Here is a 23,732-nt window from a genome sequence, read left to right as displayed (position 1 = left end):
TTCCTAAAAAAGGTATGTGGGAGGAATGTTTTTGAAATCTTGCATGTCTAAAAATGTCTTTGTTGTTGTTGTTAAGAGCTGTTGAGTGAGTTCTGACTCATAGCGACCCTGTTGGTGGGTTTGAACTGCCAACCTTGAGGTTAGCATTCCAGTGTTTATCCTTCAGTGCCACATCAGGACTCCTAAAAATATCTTTGTCTTACCACAATTGATAAGTTAGCTGAGTATAGAAATTTAAGTTAGAAATAACTTCTATAGCACTTAAATGAAACCTTCCATTGTCTACTAGCTTCCAGAATTACTGTTGAGAAATAATGTTATTTTTATTAACTTTTTGTTCGTGCCCTGTTTCTTCCCTCTGGAAGTTCATAGAACATTCTCTTGGCCTTGTATGCTTGTTGGTCTATTTATCCATGGTGCTGGGTACTCTGAGTTATTTCAGTCTGGAAATACCATTCAGGTCTGGAAAATAGGGTTTCTCATTTCTGTTATCCTGCCTTTTAATTTTCAAGAGCTATTTTTTCTCTCGCTCTTAAAATGTACCTGCAAAGATAATTATAATAGTGTTATTTTTTGTTTTGTTTTGTTTTTCTTTCATGGAGCTATATCTTCTCTTACATCTTTGAGGATAGATTATTATTTTTGTTTGTCTCTGCATAATGTCTGTTTTGTCCAAGTTTTGTTTTGGTTTCTATTATTTTGATCTCTATTTCCCACACTAGAAGTTTTCCTTAGATCTCTAGTAAACCTTGTCAGTTTCCTCATTTTTTTAAGTGTGAAAGTCTCAAAAGCTGATGGAGGCTTTGAGCACATAGGAGGACTTGTCATTTCTGAACTTCCCTGTAGATGGAACTGGATGCCTGCTTCTTTTTAAATTCTCCAAGTCAGGTCTTTAGGCTTTTCCTCTTTGGACTGATTGAGTTCTCCAGAAAAGACTTCATCTCAACAGGTTATTAAGGGCCATCAAGTCAGTTCCTACCATAGCAACCCTGTATAGGGTTTCCGAGGCTATAAATCTTTGTGGGAGCAGAAAGGCTCATCTTTTTCCATAGGCCCCTCAACATAAAGGAAATAAAAATGTTCATAACTTCTCTAGTAAGGTTCATCATGATAAACAGAAATCCTGGATTTCTGTTTATAAAAGAAATCCTTGATTTCATTTTACTTGGATCCACAATAAACTGACATGGAAGCAATCTAGAAATCAAATTACATATTACATTGAACAAATCTGTTGTAAAAGATTTCTTTAAAGTGTTAAAAAAAAAAAACAAAAAACAAAGATGTCACTCTGAAGGCTAAAGTAAGCCTGCCCCAAACCATGGTATTAAATCACCTCATATGCTTGTGAAAACTGGACAGTGAATAAGGAAGACCAAAGGAGAATTGATGCCTTTGAAATATGGCTCTGGCAAATAATATTGAATATGACATGGACTGCCAGAAGAATGAACAAATCTATGCTGGAAGAGGTACAGCCAGAATGTTCCTTAGAAGTAAGGATGGCAAGACTTCATCTCACCTCTTTGCATGTGTTATCATGGGGACCAGTCCCTACAGAGAGACATCATGCTTGGTAGAGTAGAGGGTCTGCAGAAAAGAGGAAGACCTTTGCGGTGCAGTGAATTATTTAATGTCTCTTCAAGCCATAATCTTTGTAAACTTCCACCAAACAATATTTTTGCCCTGATAATAAGGGGAGATGGGAGAAGATGCTGACAGAATTATGATTCAACTGTGAGTGGTTAGCAGGGAAAATTGTGATTGTATTATTGTTGTTAAGTGCCATATAGTCAGTTCGGATTCATAGTGATCCTATGAACAACAGAATGAAACACTGCCCGATATTGAACCATCCTCACAGTTGTTGTTACATTTGAACCCACTGCTGCTGCCACAGTGTCCATCCATCTAGTTGGGGGGTCTTACTCTTTTTGGCTGACCCTCCACTTTATTAAGGATGATGTTCTTTTCTGAAGACTGGTCCCTCCTGATAACATGTCCTAAGTATGAGAAACAAACTTTTACCTACGTGGCTAATGAGCATTCTGGCTTCAGTTTTCAGTTGTTCCAACACAGATTTGTTTGTTCTTCTGGCAGTCCATGGTACTTTCAATATCCTTCTCCAACACCACTATTCAAATACATCATGGGTGAGCATATACCTATTTGCATCATTGCTCTTATTTTTATACCAAGTAGTAGGATTACTTGGTCATATGTAGGCGGGTCCCAGTTTCTCCACACTCTAACCCGCATTTGTTTTGTTTTGATTTTAATTCTGCTATTAATGCTCATTGTTGTTTTGATTTGCACCTCTCTAATGGTCTGCAAGCTCTGGTAGCATAGTGGTTACGAATCGGGCTGTGAACCGCAAGGTCAGCAGTTCAAAACTACCAGTTGTCCCACGGGAGAAAGACGAGGCTTTCTGCTCCCGTAAAGATTTACAGCCTCAGAAACCCTGTACAGGGTCGCTATGGGTTGGAACTGACTCCATGGCACTTAACTACAATGGTCTGTGAAGGAGCTCTGGTAGCGTAGTGGTTACGAATCAGACTGTGAACTTCATGGTCAGCAGTTTGAAACTACTAGCTACACCGCGGGAGAAAGATGAGGCTTTCTGCTCCCATAAAGATTTACAGCCTCGGAAACCCTGTACAGGGTCGCTATGAGTCGGAACCTACTCCACAGCACATCACAACACAACAACAGTGGTCTGCAATTTGAGCCTACCAGCTGCTCCATGGGAGAAAGATGAGGCTTTCTGTTACCACAAAGATTTAAAAGCCTCAGAAACCCTATACTTGAGTCAAAATCAACTCGACAGCACTTTAAAAAAAACAACAGCTAATGGTCACAAGCATTTTTTACTGTGTGTTGGCTGCCTGAATGTCTTCTTTTGATGAGGTTCATGTCTTCTGCCCACTTTTTAACTGGATTATTTGTTTTCTTGTTAAGGTGTTGAAGTGTTCTATACATTTTAGAGAGTAGTCCCTTGTCTGATATGTCATTGCCAAAAATTTTTCCCAGTGTATGGGCTCTTTTGGTGAAACCTTTAATGCACATAAGTATCTAATTTTGAGGAGATCCTAGTCATTTATTTGTCTTCTGGTGTTTGTGCATTTTCAGTTATGTTTAATAGTGTATTTATTTCATGTATCAGAGTCTCTGAGGAGCTCTGGTAGTGTAGTGGTTACGAGTCAGGCTGTGAACCTAAAAGTCAGCAGTTCAAAACTACAAGCCATTCCGTAGGAGAAAAATGAGGCTTTCTGCTTCCATAAAGATTTGCTGCCTCAGAAACCCTCTACAGGGTCGCTATGAGTCAGAACTGACTCCACAGCATACCACCACCAAGTTTGTCCCAATTTTTCCATTGATGGTCTTTGTAGTTCTAGGTTTTACATTTAGATCTTCAATCCATGTTGAGATCATTCTTGGATATGGTGTGAGATATAGATATGGGTCTTGTTTCATTCTTCTGCAAATGGATTTACAGTTTTGCCAGCATTTGTTGAAGAGACTATCTCCTTCCCACTTAATATGTTTAGATCCTTTGTTGAAGATCAACTGAATGGATTTACTTCTGAATTCTCAATTCTGTTTTACTGATGTATGTGCCAGTACCAGGCTGTTTTGACTACTGTGGCTATGTAGTAGGTTTTGAGATCAGCTAGTGAGAGACCTCCTGCTTTGTTCTTCTTTAGTAATGCTTTGCCTATTTGAGGTCTCTTTCCTTTCTGTATAAAGTTACTTTTTCCATCTCTTAAAAGAATGATGTCAGAATCTAGAATGAGATTGCATTATATCTATAATTGCCTTGGATAGTATTGACATTTTCACAATGTTGAGTCTTCCTATCTATGTGTACGGTATAGTCTTCCATTTATGTAGGTCTCTTTTGGTTTCTTTTATTGGTGTTTTATAGTCTTCTTTGTATAGGTCTTTTGTTGCTCCGGTTAGATTCATTTCTAAGTATTTCATCTTTTGGGTGGTTATTGTAAATGATATTGTTTTCCTAATTTATTCTTCTTGTTGTTGTGAAGTGCCATCGAGTGGGTTCCAACCCATAGCAACCCTGTATAGCTGGTGAGCTTGAACTGCTGACCTTGCAGTTCAAACGGCTTTGCAGTCTGGCACATTAACCCACAGTGCCACACCAGGACTCTTCTCTTTATTAGTATAAAGGATTCAATGTGGGGTGTTTTTTTTGTAAATTATTTAATCTTTCAATGAGTTCCAATAATTTTCTTGCTGAGTCTTTTAGGATTTTCTTTATATAGCATTAGATCTTCTGCAAATAGAGTTTTATCTCTTGTTTGCCACTATGGTGGTGGTGGTTATGTGCCGTGGAGTAAGTTCTGGCTCATAGCGACCCTGTACAGGGTTTCCGAGGCTGTAAATCTTTACGGGAGCAGAAAGCCTCATCTTTCTCCCGTGGAACAGCTGGTAGTTTCAAACTGCTGACCTTGCATTTCGCAGCCCGATTCAGATGCCTTTAATTTTCCTTTCTTGCTTTATAGCTCTGGCTAAGACTTCTAATACAATATTGAATAAAACTGGTAATAAAGGACATCCTTATCTGGTTCCTGTTCTCAAATGGAATGGCTTCAGTTTCTCTCCATTCAGCGTCATGTTGGCTGTTGGTTTTGTATGCCCTGAATTATGTTGAGGAATAACACTTCTATTCCTATTTTATTGAATGTTTTAATCAGGAATGGGTTCTTTTTCTGTATCAGTTGTTATGACCTTTTGATTTTTTTCCCCTTTGTTTTATTTATGTGGTGGATCACATTGATTGTTTTTCTAATATTGAGCCATCTCTACATACTTGGTATGAATCCCACTGGGTCATGATATATTCTTTTTTTAATTTGTTGTTGGATTTTGTTAGGTAGTGTTTGGTTTTTTGGTGTGTTTTTTTTTATTTTGAGAACTTTTGCAACTGTCTTCATAAAAGATGGTGATGGTGGTAGTGATATGTCATTGAGTCAGTTCTGACTCATAGCGACCCTGTATAGGGTTTCCGAGTTTGTAAATTTTTATGGGAGCAGAAAGCCTTGTCTTCCTCCCACAGAATGGCTAGTAATTTTAAACTGCTGACCTTGATGTTAGCAGCCCAACTTATGACCACTACACTACCACAGCTCCTTTCATGAAGGATATTGGTCTGTAATTTTCTTTTCTAGTGATATCTTTGCCTGGTTTTGGTATGAAGGTTATTATACTCACTTTGTTAGATGAATTTTGTGTTCTTTTTAATATTCTGGACTAGTTTAAATAGAATTAATGTCAGTTCCTCTATGAATTTTTGGTAAAATTCACTAGTAAATCCATCTGGGCTTTTTTGTTGGGAATACCTAAGTGATTTTTTAAAGCAATTTTGATGACATGAGATCTTTTTACCTCTCAGACTTTTAGAGCCTTGTTGTTGTTGTTAAGTACCGTGGAGTCGGTTCCGACTCATAGTGACCCTGCATAGGGTTTCCGAGGCTGTAAATCTTTACAGGAGCAAAACACCTCATCTTTCTCCCATGGAACTTCTGGTAGTTTTGAACTGCTGACCTTGAGGTTAGCAGCCCGATTCGTAACCACTACACTACCAGAGCTCCTATGGAGCCTTAGCCCTATATAAAGTTTGACTTCATGGCCCACACTCTTAACCTTGCTTACTCGTATTAATAAATGACATCTAATATTAGGGAGCCAATAAGAATGTCTGTGGTTATCCTATCATCCAACTTTCTACCTAGTCAAAGAACTTTCTACCTAATCAAAGAATGTTTCTTGTCAAGAACCCACACATAGTGCTCCTAGACTTCGGAGGTACCTTTCAATCATTATAACTAAAAGAAAAATCTATATTTTACTTGTAGTCTTATTATAGTTAAATATGGTATTTCCATTAGATTTTTTAAATATTGAAAATAGCTCCCTTTGAGGAAATCTAGAAGTCTAGGAATCTGGGTTAAGGCTGCAATTATGAGTACCCTAGAACACAACAGAAGTTTAAGCTTTGTCTCAGTATTTTTATTCTTTTTCTTTTTCTTTCATTACAGAGATGTGATCAAGTGGCTGGTCAAAGTAATAACTGAAGATGGATTGACTGAGTCCCCAAATGGAAATCAAATCACTTCAGAAACAGGAATCTTGAAGGCCAGCAGTAGCCACCTTTTTCCCCAGCCCAACTTGGCAAACACTAGTCAACTGTAAGGAGCAGACTATTGAGATTTCTGGTTTTAGAAAACAGCACTACTTCCTAAGAGTCACTAAAACTTTTAATTCCCTAAAATTAAAAGTTCTGATAACATAGCTTTTCTGATAACATAGCTTGATTCTTAGTAAAGGCTATATTGTTTTGATTAAAGACTGCATTCAAATATAGAGCAAAGGTAGGTACTTTTTCCCTAAATGAATAGGACTTCACTAAGTGAATACACACTTAAAAATAGGAATGGCACAAAAGCTAGAGAATACTGCCCTCCCTTTCCTAGGTTCTGAGGGACATAAAAGGGTGTCAGTTCCTTATCACTTTGGGTGTCCACTGACAGCAGAGAAGCATGGTGGGTAGCAGGTGTTCTGTTTGGTAGCTTCCAGTTCTCAGGGATGTGATCTGTCTCCTCCAATGTGGGGAGAACAGCAGTTCAACCTTCAGGTATCAGTAAATTATAACAGAAGTGGCTCAGGTCAGGCTTAGGTCAGACTGCATTAGGAAGACGTTCATGGCATTTCTTTTATAGGGTTGAAAGTGCTCTTGGCATTTTGTTTTTTATAGATGTCAGGATTTTAAGGGCTTGGACTACCCTTGTACAAATAACATACTATCCCATGTCAGTCATGTCCCTAAAATATGACATGTGAAATGTCATGCTTCAAATATAACACTTGTGCCTATAATTCAGAGCGCTGTATTAGTAATCTAGTGGCAACAACCTGACTTTCATATCAGGCCTATGAGCTTCAGTTAACTTAGGAAACTACCTTCAGATTTCCTGAGAATGGAGCCCTTTCTTCCATCACAATTAGTACATGTTAGAAAAGGCTGGTGTGGCACTGTAGACCAAGCACTGGACAGTTAACCACAAAATTGGTGGTTCAAATCCTCTGGCAACTCTTCAGAAACTCTTTATCGGGTCACTATGAGTCAGAACCAACTCAACAGCATACAACAGAAAAGACGGCCATCAATTAGACCACAGAGTCAATAGCCATTTTTAAACATAAATGAGAACCTTGAGCGTCAATTTAAATATAAATGAGAAAGTAGAAATAACACCATTAGAACAGAAAAAAGAGAATGTTGCTACCATGTAAAGAATGTAACCAATTTCATTGATCATTATATGTAAAATCTGTCAAATAGGAGTACGTTTATTTGTGAATATTTTCAGCAAAAATAAAGTTGAATTAAGAAAAAGAAAAGGCTGGTATCAGGCCAGATTCACTTTCCTGATGAAAGGGGAGGTTCCTTTGGGGTGTCTCAGATTCCTTTGCTGCCACAGCCTGGCTCTCTCCCATAGTTAGGTCTTACGAGAAAGGTTCAGGTTCCACAAGTTCTGAGACTGAATTTAGTAAGAAACCGCTGAGAAGGTCTCTCCTGTATGGCAAATGTGTTTTCTCCTGATTTGAAGAAATTCAAATAATTTTAATTCATTCTGGGCCTCCGTTTCTTCAGCTAGAAAGTAGGGAAGTGACAGATTAGATAGATGATCTTTCAGGTTCTCTCTATCCTTATGACTACATGGTTCTGTTTTATAAATTTAAAAGCAGCTCAACTAAAGTTCCTGAGTGATGCAGATAGGATGATCTGGCTAAAGGACTTTAAATAGAGGAAACTGAGAAATGAGAGTGTGCTACAGTGTGGTTTACAAGTTCCTCCTTTAGTAGTCTCTGTTTTGTACCATTGGGGCTCCTCCCAGCCCTCAGTGTGCCTGCTGCCAGCCCACCCCCCTCATGTGTGTTCTGTGCTCTGGACTCAGGATTGCCTGCCAGCTACAGAGAATGCTGTCTATAGCCGTGGAGGTGGACAGGACCCCTACCTGCAGCTCCAATAAAATTGCTGAGATGATGTTTGGATTTGTGCTGGACATTCCTGAGAGGAGTCAGAGGTGAGTCTTGGTTATATTTTGTATTTTATGTATTTAAGTGGTTTTTCTTAAGACAGCTTCCTTGTCTATCGTGCCTGCTAAGGAACAGAACTTCGAAAGAGGACGTTCCAATTAGTTCAATTGGGAAGAAAAGCAGAGGGATTATTCCTGTCTCTTTAACCTTTTAAAAGAAGATTCTTAACTAATGGTTATTATTTTCAACTAAGGCATGATATCTTGGAAAGAAGCAGAATACTTTAAATAGAACCTAAATGTTTCTACCTTAACTATTTATGTAACCACCTAATTTATCCTTCAAGATTCAGCAGTTAAGTGCCAATACAGTACAATGGATCACTTTTGTATAGCCTTCCAGCCATGGTCTTATAACTCCCAGCAAATTCTTGGATAGGACTATGCACATAAGATGCTTATGGCCCACCAAGGGGACTGGATAGCTTGTCAGTAAAGTAAATAAGGTACATAACACCCTTGTGGAGATAAAACCAGACAAATAAGGCATATGCCCTAGCAAGGGGTTTGGTCAGTTTTGCCATCCCAATAGGCTTAAAATGAGCCATCCCAGAGATGAAAAGAGAGGACCTCAATACCACCAAAAAGAAGAGATAGGAGCACAGAGCAGCCTTTGGACCTGGAGTACCCGTGCCAAGAACCTCCTAGACCCAGGAACCACAGAAAGAAAAACCTGTAATACTAGAGATGGCACGAGATGGCAAGAAACAGTGACTGAAATGTCCCAACAAAACCAGACTAGCAGAAGACGACACCATGGGCTTCCCAGACCACAGAACCAGGCAGCTGCAGTGAGCATACTGGATCACAGAGTGAGATAGCTGAGTGCCCTCAAATAAGAGGCTTCCGAGGGGAATGGGCACTTGTTCAAGGAGCTAGGCACACCGACCCACAGAGCAAGAAAACTGAATGCATTCAGGCCTAGACTTTCTGGCGTAGTAGGATGCCGGGGGTAACTTACTGATGGAACTAAAGAGCTTTGTAACACTTGCCCAAGCAGAGCAGAGCCCAGGCTGAGGAGGCAAGGGCTGTCCTGATTGAAGAACTGTATCTTGAGTTATTCCTGATCCAGAATTATAACCTGTTAACTTCCCTAATAAACCCCATAACTGTTAGTATGGTCTGTGGGTGCTGTGTGGCCACTGCAATGAATTATCGTACCCAGCCGAAAAGTAGAGAGTGCCCTGTGAGGGACAGCTGGTATCAGAATTGGTCAAAAACAGGTTGGAAGGTGGAGGTCATACGAATCGGTTTTTGACTGATGCTGATCTTGATTCTCTCTCCTCCTTGGGAAATTAGTCAATGAGATCAATGTTGTCATGCCACCATTTTGACAACCACCTTCTCCCCTGATCCTCAGCCATAGGCTTAATGGGAAAATGAGACGAGTGCATCCAATATTAGGGTGAGGAGAGAGTACTCAAGTATCAATAGGTTTGAAACCTGTAGAATAAGCCCAGATAGTAAGAATAAGGAATTCGGGTTTTCCAAGTATGAATTAGTCTCCAAGCAAGGATTTCATTAGGAAGAGATGAAGAAAAATTTCTTGGCAAGGATCAGCTTCCTTGAACCAGTAGCTTAAGAATCCAAGAGATTCCAAATAAGCTAGAATAAATAAACATTAATTAAGAGTTACCGGTACAGGAAAGAACTATGAGAGAGCCATTGTGCAGTGGTGACCCTTGGGGATGTGATGTTGTGGGTTTGTCTGCACTGCACAACTGTCAGCTCTGCCTCTGCTTCTCATCCCACTCCCTAGTTCCCAGTGGGAGCCAAGACTATTCATGTTAAAATTTACTTATTTGTTTAAAATCTATTAAAGTAAAATTTCATATCAAATAGTATTTTAATAAGGGCTTAATTAAAATGTACTGGTGTGGCACTATGAGACAATGCACTGGACCACAAGGTCAGTTTGAGCTGCAAGGTTGGCAATTCAAATTCACCAGCCATTTCTTGGGAACCCTAGACAGGGAACCCTAGTCAGTGGAACTGACTCAATAGCACTTAAGAACAACAACAAAAGCACTACCCGGGCCCTCTACAACAAAGATATGAGACCCAATAAAACAGACAAATGACAATCCTGGCACCCTGAACTTCAGAAGAAAGGTTAGAGAAGTGGACTGAATGCTTGCTGGGAGGAGAAGCCGAGCAGGAATGCTGAGAGAGGGAGACTGACTGGTAAACGGCTGGTCAGACGCCACTTGACCATCCCATAAACAGTTTTGTTAACAGGAGGAGGCCTGACAGAGCAGATTCATACAGGTGACTAGAAAGATGTAGTTTCTTCTTTTTTCCCACATTCCCCTGGAGACCAGCGGTGTGGCCAGCTCTGACCCTCAACACCCCCAATGCAAACCCTGCTCTCCAGGAGTTTGGAGCCACACCAGGGTGAGTTGAGAGCCAGCTGCACCACTTTGATGTGCCGATTTGGTGCCTGGATCAGGTGGGCTCAGATCCAGACCTACCAAATCTGCAGAGCCACCAGACCAGCATTTAACCAGTCACCCTGCTCCCAGCTTCCCTGTGGTCCTAACAGACACTGAAACCAGCTCCCTCAAGGACCCCCATGAACTACTTCTGGATAAACACAGATAACACTAAAGACCAATAGGAACTCTATCTAGGGTCAGAAACTCTGTCATCACATCCCTCCCACACCCACCTAGTGAGCTCCTTGAATTGCAGGAGCCCATCAGAGATTTCTCCCTTCCAGGTCCAACAACTACACTGTTTGTTTTTACAAATATAACAGCCCCCACAGTGCCCTGGTGACAACAGGCAAAAATTTTAGTTCACATAAAGAAACAAAAGAGAATGCCTCAAAAAAAAAAAAAAAAGACCTGTATACAGAGACAGAAGAAATTTCTAAGGAAAAATGGAACTAACTGAAAAAGAATTCAGAAGAATGATGTTTTGGTACCTTCAGTAGATTAACAGAAAGATTGAGGAAAGCAAGGAAAACACAGAAAAACTTTAGAAGAATTCAGGGAAACGCTACAAGAACAAACAGACAAAATATATGGAAATTTTGAAACAATATAAAACCTGCAATTAGAAATTCAGAAGATTAATACTAAAATTTCAGAAGTGGACAATACATTGAAAGGGCAAAGGAGAAGATTTGAAACAGTAGAAGTCCAAATTAGTGATCTTGAAGATAAATCTCTCAATACTAGTAAGCTAGAAGAACAATCAGAAAAAAAGAATGGAAAAATCCAAAGAAAGCCAAGAGTTATGTGGGACACCATAAAGAGCAACAACTTACTGATGACTAAAATTCCAGAACAGGAATAAACAGCAAAAACCAGAGAGAAAATTGTTGAAAACTAACATCATGAAAGATGAGAAGATAAGCATACAAGAAGTTGAACAAACCCCAACAGGACAGATCCTCAAAATCTCCGAGACATACCATATAATCAGACTTTCCAACATCAAAGACAAGGAAAGAATCCTGAGAGCAATTCAGGAAAAACAAAAAGTTACCTACAAAGGAGAACCATTAAGACTAAGTTCTGATTTCTCAGCAGAAACCATGCAGGCAAGAAGGCAATGGGATGACATATATAAAACTCTGAAAGAAAACAATTGCCAACCAAGAATTATATCCTCAGCAAAAGTGTCCCTCAGATACGAAGGGGAAATTAGAACATTCCTGATAAACAGAAATTTAAAAAATTTGTAATGACCAGATCAACTTTATAAAAGGTGTTCTTTGGACTGAGAACCATCAACAATAGTAGACAACAACCTGAGATTACCATACATGACAATACCACCCAGAATTCAATCCAGATATAGAAGGATTTAAAGTAAAACAAACCTACAAGGCTGGAAATAGGAGACCAGACATATCAATGTATGATGACGTCAACTACAAAGCAAAAAAAAGGGAATAGTGTGAATACAGAAGTTCCAAATGACAGGGAACTCAAGTAGATTTCAAGATAAAACAGACTGTTGTTGTTGTTGTTGTTGTTAAGTGCCGTTGAGTCGGGTCCGACCCATAGCGACAGACTGTAGCAGGGGAAAATTAATGACAGGGTAACTTCAAAGAAAAATAATACATCTGCACATAAAAGAGGGAAATCACAAAGATTTAGTAAACATTAATACAACAGAAATGAAAATTAAAAGAAAACTCACAAGCAAAATGAACTCAGCATAGAAATTGTGTGGAACAAAGAATCCAGCAGCACCACACACACACACACAAACAAAACCAGAGAAAATGACAGCAGTCCATTCAGACCTATTGATAATTAATACACTGAATGTAAATGGATTAAATGTTCCAGTCAAGAGACATAAAGAGCAGAATGGATAAGAAAACAGGATCCTTCAATATGCTGTCTACAAGAGACATATCAAGAAGATGGAAACAGTCTGAATATCCATATCAACAAAAAGAATGCTTACATAAACTCTGATACATACACACAATGGAATACTACACAACACTGAAAAATAATGATGAATCTGTGAAACACCTCACAACATGGCTGAACCTGTAGGACATTATGCTGAGTGAAATTAGTCAATCACAAAAGGATAAATATTGTATGAGATCGATGTTGTAAAAAATGTAAGGTTTTCTTGTTAAAAGAAACTATCTCTGTGATTACACACAGGCTAGATTGTAGACACATGTTAGCATAGGTGACAGGGAAGACAATATACAATAAGAGGGAGGTTAGCAGAGGAAAGATGAAGGTGGCAGGAGACACAGGAAAGAATGCAATAAAGCAAAAAGAGAGAAATACTGTTAACTGTTGGCACATGGAGGGGATTGCAACCATATAATGTAGCAAAGTATATGATTATTTGAATGTAAAATTGATGATATGTGCTGTAAACCTTCACTCAACTGACAATAAAAAATTGAAAAAATAATATTCTTAGATTAAAATAAACATTTATTGAGCCCCTACAATCACTTGTCTATTAATTATCTCGATTATTTTCCTAATAATCCCTATTTAACAAATGAGAAAAATAGGCTCTGGAGGTGAATTGACTAACCCAAGGTATACACTAATCAGATTTACAACCCAAATTTAAATCCAAGACTTCTTAATCCTAAATTCAGTGTTCAAAGGAAGCAATCTGTCATAATGGTCAGACAGAGCAAATGTATATAAATTCCACTGTCAGGATTCATTTCAGCCTCTGGTGAGAGATGAAAATCCAAGGTGACTATAAACAAATTTAGTGTTAAATTGTTGTTGTTAAGTGCCATTGAGTTGGTTCCAATTTATAATGATGACCCTATATAGGGTTTCCGAGGAGCGGAACGACTGTCCCTGTAATTCAAACTGACCTTGAGGTCCAGTACTTTATCCCACAGCACCACACAATAATTTTTTAAAACCTTGGTAAAATGTTAAGTGACATTTAATCAGTTTTGAAGCATGACGGCCCTGTATAGGATTTCTGAGGAGCAGCTGATTTAGCAGTTAGAAGTCCAGTGCTTATCCTACAGCGCCATACCAGGACCCCTTGAAAAACCTAACCCTGCTTTAAAACTCTCTCAGGAGGCACAAATCAGTGATACACTAAATTATACTGGAAGATAATTTATTTGGCCTTTGTTGTTAAGTGCTGTTGAGTCAGTTCCAACCCATAGCAGCCATGTATAGGGTTTCCAAGGAGCAGCTGGTGAGCTTGAACCACCACCTTGCAGTCCACACTTTGCCTTTACCTTGGTTTATTTTTAATTTTTTAATGTAATTTACATACAATTAAACTATAAAAGCAATTACATGAGTATCATTTGTTAAGTTTTGATGAATGCATATATCCATGTGACCCACACACACACTTATCATTTCCCAATAACTAATTGATAGTTTATGGAAATCCTACAACCTTGCTAAATATACTTATTCTAATAGGATTTTTTTTTGTTGTTTCCTTAGGATTTTCTAAAGAAAACCATACAAATCATGCCATCTGCAAATAGACAGTTTATCATTTTTATTTCCATTCTGCATATCTTTTGCTTCTTTTTCTTGCATTATTACATGGGCTAATGGTATTGTTAAGTGTTGTCAGGTCAGTCCCAACTCTTAGCAGCCATGTATAGAGAGAGGTTCTGAAGAGCAGCCATTAGGTTTGAGCAGCCGATTTTGCAGTTAGCAGTCCAGTGGTGATCCTAGATTGCCAAACCAGGACTCCAATACATGTTAGAGTAGTGGTGAGCACAGATCTCTCAGCCTCATTCCTCATCTTATTGGGGAGCCACTCAGTCTTGAACCATTAAATGTTTCATCTTTGCCCTTGTCAGATAGAGGAAATTTCTTTCTATTTATTGAGCGTTTTGTTTTGTCTTGTTTTTATGAAAAAGAGTATTAACTTTAGTCAAATATGTTTTCTGCATCTATTGAGATAATCACGATTTTTCTTCTTTATTCTGCTGATATGGTGAATTACACTGATTAATTTCCTAATGATAAACCAAACTTGCGTTCCTGGAATAGAAATCCATCTGATATTTATCCTTCTTATATATTGATGGATTCACTTTGGTTTTGCATATTAAGGAGTGATATTGGTCTCTAATTTTATTTTCTTATGCATATTGTATAATTTCACTCATTTAAAGAAGTATAATGAAAATTACACTGAGATACCATTTGGATGATAAAAATTTTAAAGTCCATTAATGTACTTCATTAGTGAAGTTGTGGAAAAATGGATACTCAAACACTGTGTCAGTGCAAATTGGTACAACCTTTATGAAGGGGAAATTTGCAATAGTTAACAAAACCATATGCACATTTACCTCCTGATCCTGTAGTCTCACTCAATTTAGCCTGAAGATATCCTTTTAGCAATATGAAAATACATATGCACAGGCTATTCACTACAATATTGTTTGTAACTGCAAAATATTGGAGACAATCCAAATGTGATAAATAGGGGAATAGTCTAATATCTCTGGTACATCTTATACAATGCAATATTATGCAGCTGTTTAAAAATTAATGAGGACATTTCTATGAACTGATTTCTAAGATAATATTGTTAAGTGAACAAAGCAAAGTACAAAGAGTACAAAAATTGTGTATGTAAATACAATTTCCTAATACATATATTTCTATGTAAATACCAGGGTCCTAGTGTAGGACAGTAGGATAAGCATCAAACTGCTAAATGCAAGGTGGGCAATTCAAACCCACCAGCCGCTCCTCTGAAACCCTATACAGTGTTGCTTTAAGTTTCAATGGCCTCCACGGCACTTAACAACACATATATACCAGGTGGCTCTCTAGTATAAACACTGGTCTGCAAACCACAAGTTTGCTAGTTCGAACCCACCAGCTGCTCTGTAGGAGACAGATGAGACTTTCTGCTCCTACAAATATTTACAGCCTGGGGAAACCTATACACAGTCCCTATGAGTTGGCACCAATTCTACGTAACAATATATATACTAATATATTTATATATCTTTTTTATAAGAAAGAAGGAGAAATATTCATGATTCTAATCATGTGAAAAAAGAAAACCACAGACTAATCAAATTGCTTACATAGAGGGAGAGGGTAGGCACGGGGTAGAAAGGAGAAAAGAAATTGAGTTGGGGTGAAGACAGGGAAGGACTGAAGTGATGGTTTCCTAAGTATTTCTTTTCTATAGTTAGGATTTTTTAGATTTATTAGACTTGTAAATGTTTCACATACAGAAGGAGAGACAGGTATGGTATAAAACATTTGAGATGTTGTCCATACCGAAGGCTGTGGTCTTTGATCTTCATCAGTAAATGTTTTAAGTCTTCTTCACTTTCAGCAAGCAAGATTGTATCATCTGCATATCGCAGGTTTTAATGAGTCTTCCTCCAATCCTGATGCCATTTTTTTCTTCATAGAACACAGCTTCTCAGATTATTTGCTCAGCATACAGGTTGAATAAGTATGGTGAAAGAATGCAAACTTGTCGCACACCTTTCTTAATTTTAAACCATTCCGTATTCCCATGTTCGAACAACCGCCTCTTGGTCCAGGTACAGATTCCTCATGAGCACAATTAAGTGTTCAGGAATACTCATACTTCGCAATGTTGTCCATAGCTTGTCATGATCCACACAATCGAAAACCTTTGCGTAGTCAATAAAGCATAGGTAAACTTCTTTCTGATATTCTCTGCTTTCAGCCAAGATCCATCAGACATCAGCAATGATATCCCTGGTTCCACTGTCTCTTCTGCATCCGGCTTGAACCCCTGAAAGTTCTCTGTCAATGGATGATTGCAGTCGTTTCTGTATTCTGTTGTAGTGGTGGTTATTGTTAAATGCCATTGAGTTGGTTCCAACCCATAGCAACCCTGTATAGATAGGGTTTCCAAGGAGCAGCTGGTGAGCTTGAACTGCCAACCTTGCAATTCAAACAGATTTGCAGTCTGGCACATTAACCCACAGCACCACACCAACACTCCTTGGGGTGGTCTAAAACAGCCCTTAACAGAAATAGAATCTAAGGTTTAGTCTTTCAGGAGCCTCAATTGAATACCCAAGATGTTCAGTGAGCTCTTTAGCCTCTGGCACATTGGAACACCTGTTGTCTTTCAGCATGGTGCAAGCCCCAGAATCTCCATTCAACTCAAGCCCCACAATAGCTGTTTCCTAACAGAATTTTGGAGATTTTCCTTGCACACGTGGTACACACATTTCTTGAGCTCCCTCTCCTATGATACAAAATTAAGCCACCTCAGCTGTCCTAAGTCCCAATTTCTGTTTCCAGTACTTTCCACTGTTCTCTGTTTGGGGCCCACTTTCCTCTACCTTGGTTACAAAGTTCCCCAGAAAGCAAGTGGGGGTAAATATGGAGCTTTGTTTCCCTTCTCTCAAGAATCCTGGCCCTGTTTAGTATGTGGTCCGGTGCCTGTAAAGAGTGGTTGCATGTATTTAGCCCAGATTTTATCATTGTTTATACCACCAGTTACTCTCTTCAGGCTGAAACTAGAAGGTGGACTTTCCTCGTACTTTTATTTAAAAATCTAAATTTGAATTGCCTACCTCCAGTTCCTACCATGACTAATACACTGAATTGCTGCTTTTCCTATGTAGATCTCTTAAAGTTTCCATTTGTGGATTATAAACCAGGATAAATGCAAGCCCTGGAATAGAAATATGTGAAAATACAAATTGAACTGAAAGGTTATTGGATAAGCTAACTGTCTTGTTTTATGCACAGTAGTCCAAATGCAAAGTAGAAATTAGATTTTTAAAGAATCTGAGGATTCTTGTAAATGTAGTAATGTGAATTTCTTTATATTTAGAAGATGCTCTGTCAGAGAAGATATAGCAAAGGATGAAAAGTGCACATTAAAGAAATCAAACATCAGTAACCCAGAAATTAATTGGAACTTAATCCAACAGCATTGTAGGAGGTTGTGGAACAATATACACTTGTCTGGGGATATTCATCAGCTACACGCTCAATTTTATGATATAAGTAATTCTCAAAGTGAACACTGCGTGGCTACCCATTTGCTACCCATGCTAGAGAATAAGATCCCCTAGGAACTGGATTGAACCTCAGCATAGTGATCCTGCTTGGTCACCTTAGAACAGGTGGTGGGCCGGCAACGTCGGGCGCATGGGGTCCCCAGCTGATCTCCCTCCCTGCCTTCCTCGGATGGCGGCTGTTTATGCTGGACATGTGGCCAGAGACGGGTAAGGATCACGTGGAACCTCGGCTACTTGGGACAGAGACATTGCCATGCTGCAATGAGTCTCAATGACTGGTAAGACTGAGGGATTCGCACTGACCACCTAAGACAGGCAGCGTCCCTTAAACAATCAATAAAAAAGGAGGACTCAGATGCAGACAGCACAGACCCGGTCAGGAGGCCAAGCCCCTGTGGGCCCAAGCGTTGACTGTCCAAACCATAGGCTCTGAGGATCAGACTCTAGCCACCTAGTAGACATAACAAACAGTCCCTCATCTGATTATTCAGTAATGCTTGTTAGTAATCTCATACGTGAGCCCTGGATATCCACAGACAAATGTAAAAACCTCCCCTAAAAGCCGAGACTGTAAATTCCAATAAGCCAAGTCCCCCCCCAACCAAAAAAAAAAAAGCTAAAGAGGATAGAGAGAAACACTGTAAACTGATGATATATGGTGGGGATAATAATCAATGTAATGAAACAAGCTATATGAATGGTTGAATGTGAAGCTGATGATGTGCCCTGTAAACTTTCACTCAATGCAAAATAAAAACATTTAATTTAAAAAAAAGAAAAGAAAAGAAATCAAACAGATTTTTACAAGTATTTTAGGCTTTGAAAAGTTTTGAATAGTAAGAAAAATACAAAACTATTCATCCTGCCTTTTTAACTTTGTTTTTACATGAACAATATTATATGCCCAGTAGAAAAGTAAAGATAATGAGAAGAAAGGGGAAAAGAAAACAAATACGTATTTATTTGTCATTTTGATAAGTGGCAGGGGCTCAGGGTGTTCTCTTGTTGCAAAGTTAAGTGTTGCGGATTTGCAAAGGGATAGGATATTGTCAGAGAAAGAACCCTTGGATCTGGGGTCAGCTCAGTTACTTGTTCACTTGGTAAGTCATGCCCCATGCTGTTCCTCCTTGCTCCTTATCCTGTGTGGATCTCTGAGTTGGCCATCTGTGGATTATAAGGCCAGGATAAATGCAAGCTCTAGAATAAAAATTGGATGCAAAAATACAGTTTGAAATAAAAGGTTTTTGAGTAGGAAAACTGTCTTGTGAAGGTAATAGGTCAAATGCAGAAGAGAAAGTAGACTTAAGATTGTGAGGACAGTTGTGTCTGTTTACAAGTTTTCATCTTCCTAGGACTGCTATGACTAGCAAACCTAGCAAGGATGACCAAACAAAAGCCATCAGGCCACCCAGAGGTGTCCTCATGCTGCTGAGACCAACTCGTCTTTTCTGGAAGCTGGCATTACTTTAAGACTGCCATCCTGATGTGCAACTCAGTTTTGCTAGTCCTCTACTCAGAAGCCTTTGAAGGTGCTCCAGCCCACCCTTGCTGGTCAAGACCTGTACTAGGTAGAGAGACAAAACCAAGGACAAAGAACTCCCATGTCCCAGACTGATACTTAAAAAGCCACAGTGCTGCCACTGGATACTTTTTACTTGATTTTACCCAGGCTCTTCCCATGCCACCTGCCTTGAGCCTTCTTTGCTCCTCCTAGACTGCTGTCACCCATGCCTGCTCTCCGGTAAGAAAGCCTCTTCCCTCCCTGACTAGATTAACCTCTCTACTTGGTGTCTCCAGAGCACCTCTGGCATTTGCCCTGCACTTTACTTCAGTTTCTGTTGCAGACTCTTTGCCCCTGTTCAGTCAGCACCTTTAAAGAGCAATATTCTCTTGACTTCTCTTAATGTTTCATGTGCCAAACTGTATCTGGTACATTATGTCATGGTTTCTTGTTGTTGTAATGTGCCTTCAAATTGGTCTCCAACTTATGGCAACCCCATGCACAACAAGATAGGACCAGTGTGAGCCATAGGGGTTTCATTAGCTGATTTCCAGGCCTTTCTTCCTTGTCTGTCTTAATCTGGAAGTTTCACTGAAACCTGTTCAGCATCATAGTAGGACCATACAAGCTTCCACCGACAGACAGATGATGGTAAATGCAAGCACATTATGGTAGTGATTGTGTGCCAAGAAGTTGGTTCTGATTCATAGCAACCTTGTGTAGGGTTTCTGAGGCTATAACTCTACAGGAGCAGAAAACCTCATATGTCGCCCTCAGAGTAGACTTGAACTACTGACCTTGCAGTTAATAGCCCAATGTGTAACCCACTATGCTACCAGGGCTCCTTGCAGGCATATTTTAGGCACTCAGAAATAAAGGTATACCTTGCTTTATTGCACTTCCTAGATACTTCAATGGTTTTTTTTTTTTTTTAATTGAAGATTGGTGGCAACCCTACCTCCAGCAAGTCCATTGGCACCAGTTTTCCAACAGCATGTGCACATTTTGTGCCTCTGTGTCATCACATTTTGGTAACTGTCACAATATTTCAAACTTTTTCATAATGGTATCGTATAATTAGTAGAATATAATTTGATGTAAACCTGCTATATGCAGTTGGATACCAAAAAATTCATGTGACTAGCTTGTGACGTTATTCACTTTACTGAGGTGGTCTGCAACTGAACCCATAGCATCTTCAGGGGAGGCCTGTGTTTGTTCTCATGATTCCCTTTGTTATGGTATGAAGGCTTTCTTTTTAGCATGTCCTTAACTTGGCTATTTCAGATGTCAAAGACTTCTCTCTCCTTGTGACAGTTTAGATGCTTGAACAAATCTGTCCACAGGCTCTGTGAACTTGTTGACCTCCATTCCTTAATTTTTGTTGTTGTTAAGTGCCATAGAGTCCATTGTGACCCATAGTGACCCTGTATAGGGTTTCCGAGGAGCAGCTGGTGAGCTTGAACCGCCGACCTTGAAGTTCAAACGGCTTTGCAGTCTGGCACATTAACCAACAGAGCCATACCAGGACTAATCCTTCTTAGCCATATTTTTTTCAGAGCAAATGTAAGGATGTTCCAAGGGAAACGATGGTACCTGCTCCTTGAAATAACTTCTGCAAAGGCTAACTCCTTTCTCCTCTTCTCCACACAGGGAGATGTTCTTTACTACCATGGAAAGCCACCTTCTGCGCTGCAAAGTGCTAGAAATCATCTTCCTCCACAGCTGTGAGACGCCCACGCGCCTGCCCTTGTCTCTGGCCCAGGCCCTCTACTTTCTGAACAATTCCACCTCACTGCTCAAATGTCAGGTACATTTTCTTCTGCTTCACTTTCAGTTCAAAGTACCCTAGTCCTGCTCACAAGTTTTTAAGTTTGACATAGTGCGATTGGAACATTATATAACAGTGACTTAAAATTTTTATCAAGCCTCAAATTGAGAAAGGCATTTGTCATCCACGGCATTTCCTGTCTCCACAGTCAGATAAAGCCCAGTGGCAGATTTGGGATGAGCTGGTTGATCATCTACAGTTTCTGTTGTCCAGCTACCAGCACGTTTTAAGAGGTAAGGAGCATTTGTTACCAAATAGATGTGGTGGAAGGTCTGTCAGTAATGTTATGCATTCTAGTTATGCAGGGGATTCTAATTTATCCGTGTTAGGAGAGCATAGCTCCTTAGTTTTGTAAGTTAAAAGGAATAGGGAACAACATAGCTGGAATTGCTGTTATGAAATAGAAGAATTCATATACTTTTGTTCAGGCTCCTCAGGGCTATAAGCTTGTCTGGGTAAGCAGAGGCATCATAGCATGAAGAGTGTTCGGTGATGAAGTGACGAGCACTGCATCACCTCACCCTGGTACCAGCACTGTACCGTCTTTGTCGGGTCTCGTTTTCACTGATTGTGGTCCCTCTTAAAGTGTCTATCACATAGTGAAAATACAGAGCAAATCATTTGTAAGGTCTAACTGTGCATCTCACACAAGTGGTAAGATTCCTCAAAGCCAGTTGCCAGTCAGCAGTGAAGATCTGGGAGTTAGACCAACTCACTATAAGGAGGTAAATATTGACAAGGATAACGATGAAACAGCTGCTTCAAATGTGTGACTGTATTAGCCATGGATTAACTGAGGCTTTGGTGGATAATCGAAGAAATCCTTAATGTCATTACTCCTTAATGACAAAAGGGAAAATAACCACTTCACCAGGAAGAAGCCTAGAGTCCATCCTAATGTGATGGACTGCAAGGGCCACACCACTGCTTATGTGCTGTTCTTTCTTCTTCTTTTTAAATATTTTACTGTTTTCGGTGAAAGTTTACACAGTAAACAAAGTTGCTGTTTGACAGTTTCTACACAAGTTATTCAGTGACGTTCGTTACATTTTCAGTGTGGCAGCATTCTCTTTCATTTGCATTCTGGTGGTTCCATTTTCAGTACTCTTCTTCCCCTGCCCACTTTCCTTCTCATCTTTGTTTAAGAGTAACTTGTGGTCTCATATAGATGACTTTTTAATGGAGCACCGTACTCAAAGGTAAAGGCGTTTATTTTGCGTGCCAATCTGTTATTTCACTGACTTCAGGGGAAAGTTTCAGTTCAAGGTTTAAAGAGTATCTCAGGGCAACAGTGTGAGATAGTCTTCTAGCCTCAGCCAGGGCTATGAACTGGTTCAAAATGTTTGAGTTAATGTTGTCACAAGCAAGGTTCACATACACATTGCAAAGCAGCCAAAATGCCTGGGGTATTTTGATCCAAGTAGGAAGCAAACAACTGTGCCCTGCTCAGATAGCGCACTACTTTGACTGTATATATTGCTTTCCAGAGTCTTGCCAATAATATTGCTTCCCAAAAGTCCAGCCACAGCCCTTCCTCCTAAAAGTGTAAGGGCCGCAAGGCAGGAGAATGGATTACAGACAGGACTCTGGAAAGTGACAGACGTTCACTTGGTTGGTCACCATTCTTGAGCAGATGTGTCATAATGTGTCAGTTCTCTCTTTTATTGTGTTATTTGTTCCATTTTCAATACTCTAGCTTATTTCCTGAAGTCCTGGTATGATACAGTAGGATAAACAGTGGACTACTAACCAAAGTAGGCTGTTCAAACATACCAGCCACACTTTGGAAACCCTACAGAGGGTTGCTATGAGTTGGAACTGACTTGATAGCACTTAACAGTTTCCTTCCTACTTGGGTCAAAATACCAGTCAACAGAGTTGGTTGCTATACAGTGTATACACAGCCCTTGTTTACGACAGGCAATTACTGAACTGTTTTTAATTGGTTTGAAGTCCTAGTCTCAACTGGTCAAGTAAGCCTGAACTTTTTAAGAATTTGAGTTCTGTTCTGCATTATTCTCCCATTCAATCAGGATCCATCTGCTGGTGGCCCTGACCATGTAGTGCTCTTGCCAGAATTGCATAACTGAGCTCATTAAAGGGACCATCAAACAAGCTCAAGCTGAGTAACTGGCCTGCCCTCTTCATAAGGGCCAGTGTCAGCAAAACAAAGGCAGGCCTAGTCACTGGGCCCAAATAAAAAAGACCAAAATAAATAAATAAATAAAAGAGACCAAAGTACCAGAGATCTAAGTGTGATGCAAGAGCCTGGATTCAATCCGGAACCAAGAGAAAAGACACTGAAGTGTATGATTAGGACAATAGGTGGAATTTGAAGACATTGTTAATATTAATATGAAGTGCCATTGAGTCGATTCCGACTCATAGCGACCCTGTATACGGTTTCTGAGGAGTGACTGGTGAGTTTGAACTGTCAACCCTGCAGTTGAAATGGTCTCTACAGTGCCACACCAGGACTCCTGTAGGATCCTAGTGGCACAGTGGGTAAATCACTCTGCTGCTGACCAAAAGGTCAGTGGTTTGCCCCCTCCAGCTGTTCCTCAGGAGGAAGATGTGGCAGTCTGCTTCCAAAATGATTTACAGCCCTTCAGAAAAGGGAGGATGAGAATGGTCATGCAACTTGAAGAATTTAATCGGTATCACTAAATGTATGAGGGACCTTCAAAAAGCTCGTAGAAAAATGGAAGGAAAAAACAATGACATTTTTCTAAAGTCCCCTCCTACATGTAGAAACTGTTGAATTTGTGTATGTTCTGCTGTGTATGTTCCAAACAACAACAAAATACA

At 39.6% G+C, this 23,732-nt stretch overlaps 1 protein-coding gene across 1 annotated transcript in view; it reads left to right on the top strand.

Annotated features, from left to right (window-relative positions):
* The window catches only part of SIMC1 (SUMO-interacting motifs containing 1), an 82,119-nt gene that overhangs the window by 50,331 nt on the left and 8,056 nt on the right, over positions 1 to 23,732 (top strand). The window contains exons 8-11 of the mRNA XM_006873497.1: positions 6,057 to 6,206; positions 7,977 to 8,105; positions 20,747 to 20,903; positions 21,073 to 21,157. Of these exons, the coding sequence (XP_006873559.1) occupies positions 6,057 to 6,206; positions 7,977 to 8,105; positions 20,747 to 20,903; positions 21,073 to 21,157 (521 nt within the window). The remainder of the gene's footprint in view (positions 1 to 6,056; positions 6,207 to 7,976; positions 8,106 to 20,746; positions 20,904 to 21,072; positions 21,158 to 23,732) is intronic.

The sequence above is a fragment of the Chrysochloris asiatica genome, unplaced genomic scaffold, assembly GCF_000296735.1.
Source record: "Chrysochloris asiatica unplaced genomic scaffold, ChrAsi1.0 scaffold00242, whole genome shotgun sequence".
Classification (NCBI taxonomy): Eukaryota; Metazoa; Chordata; class Mammalia; order Afrosoricida; family Chrysochloridae; genus Chrysochloris; species Chrysochloris asiatica.
This window is presented reverse-complemented; position numbering and strand designations above follow the sequence as displayed.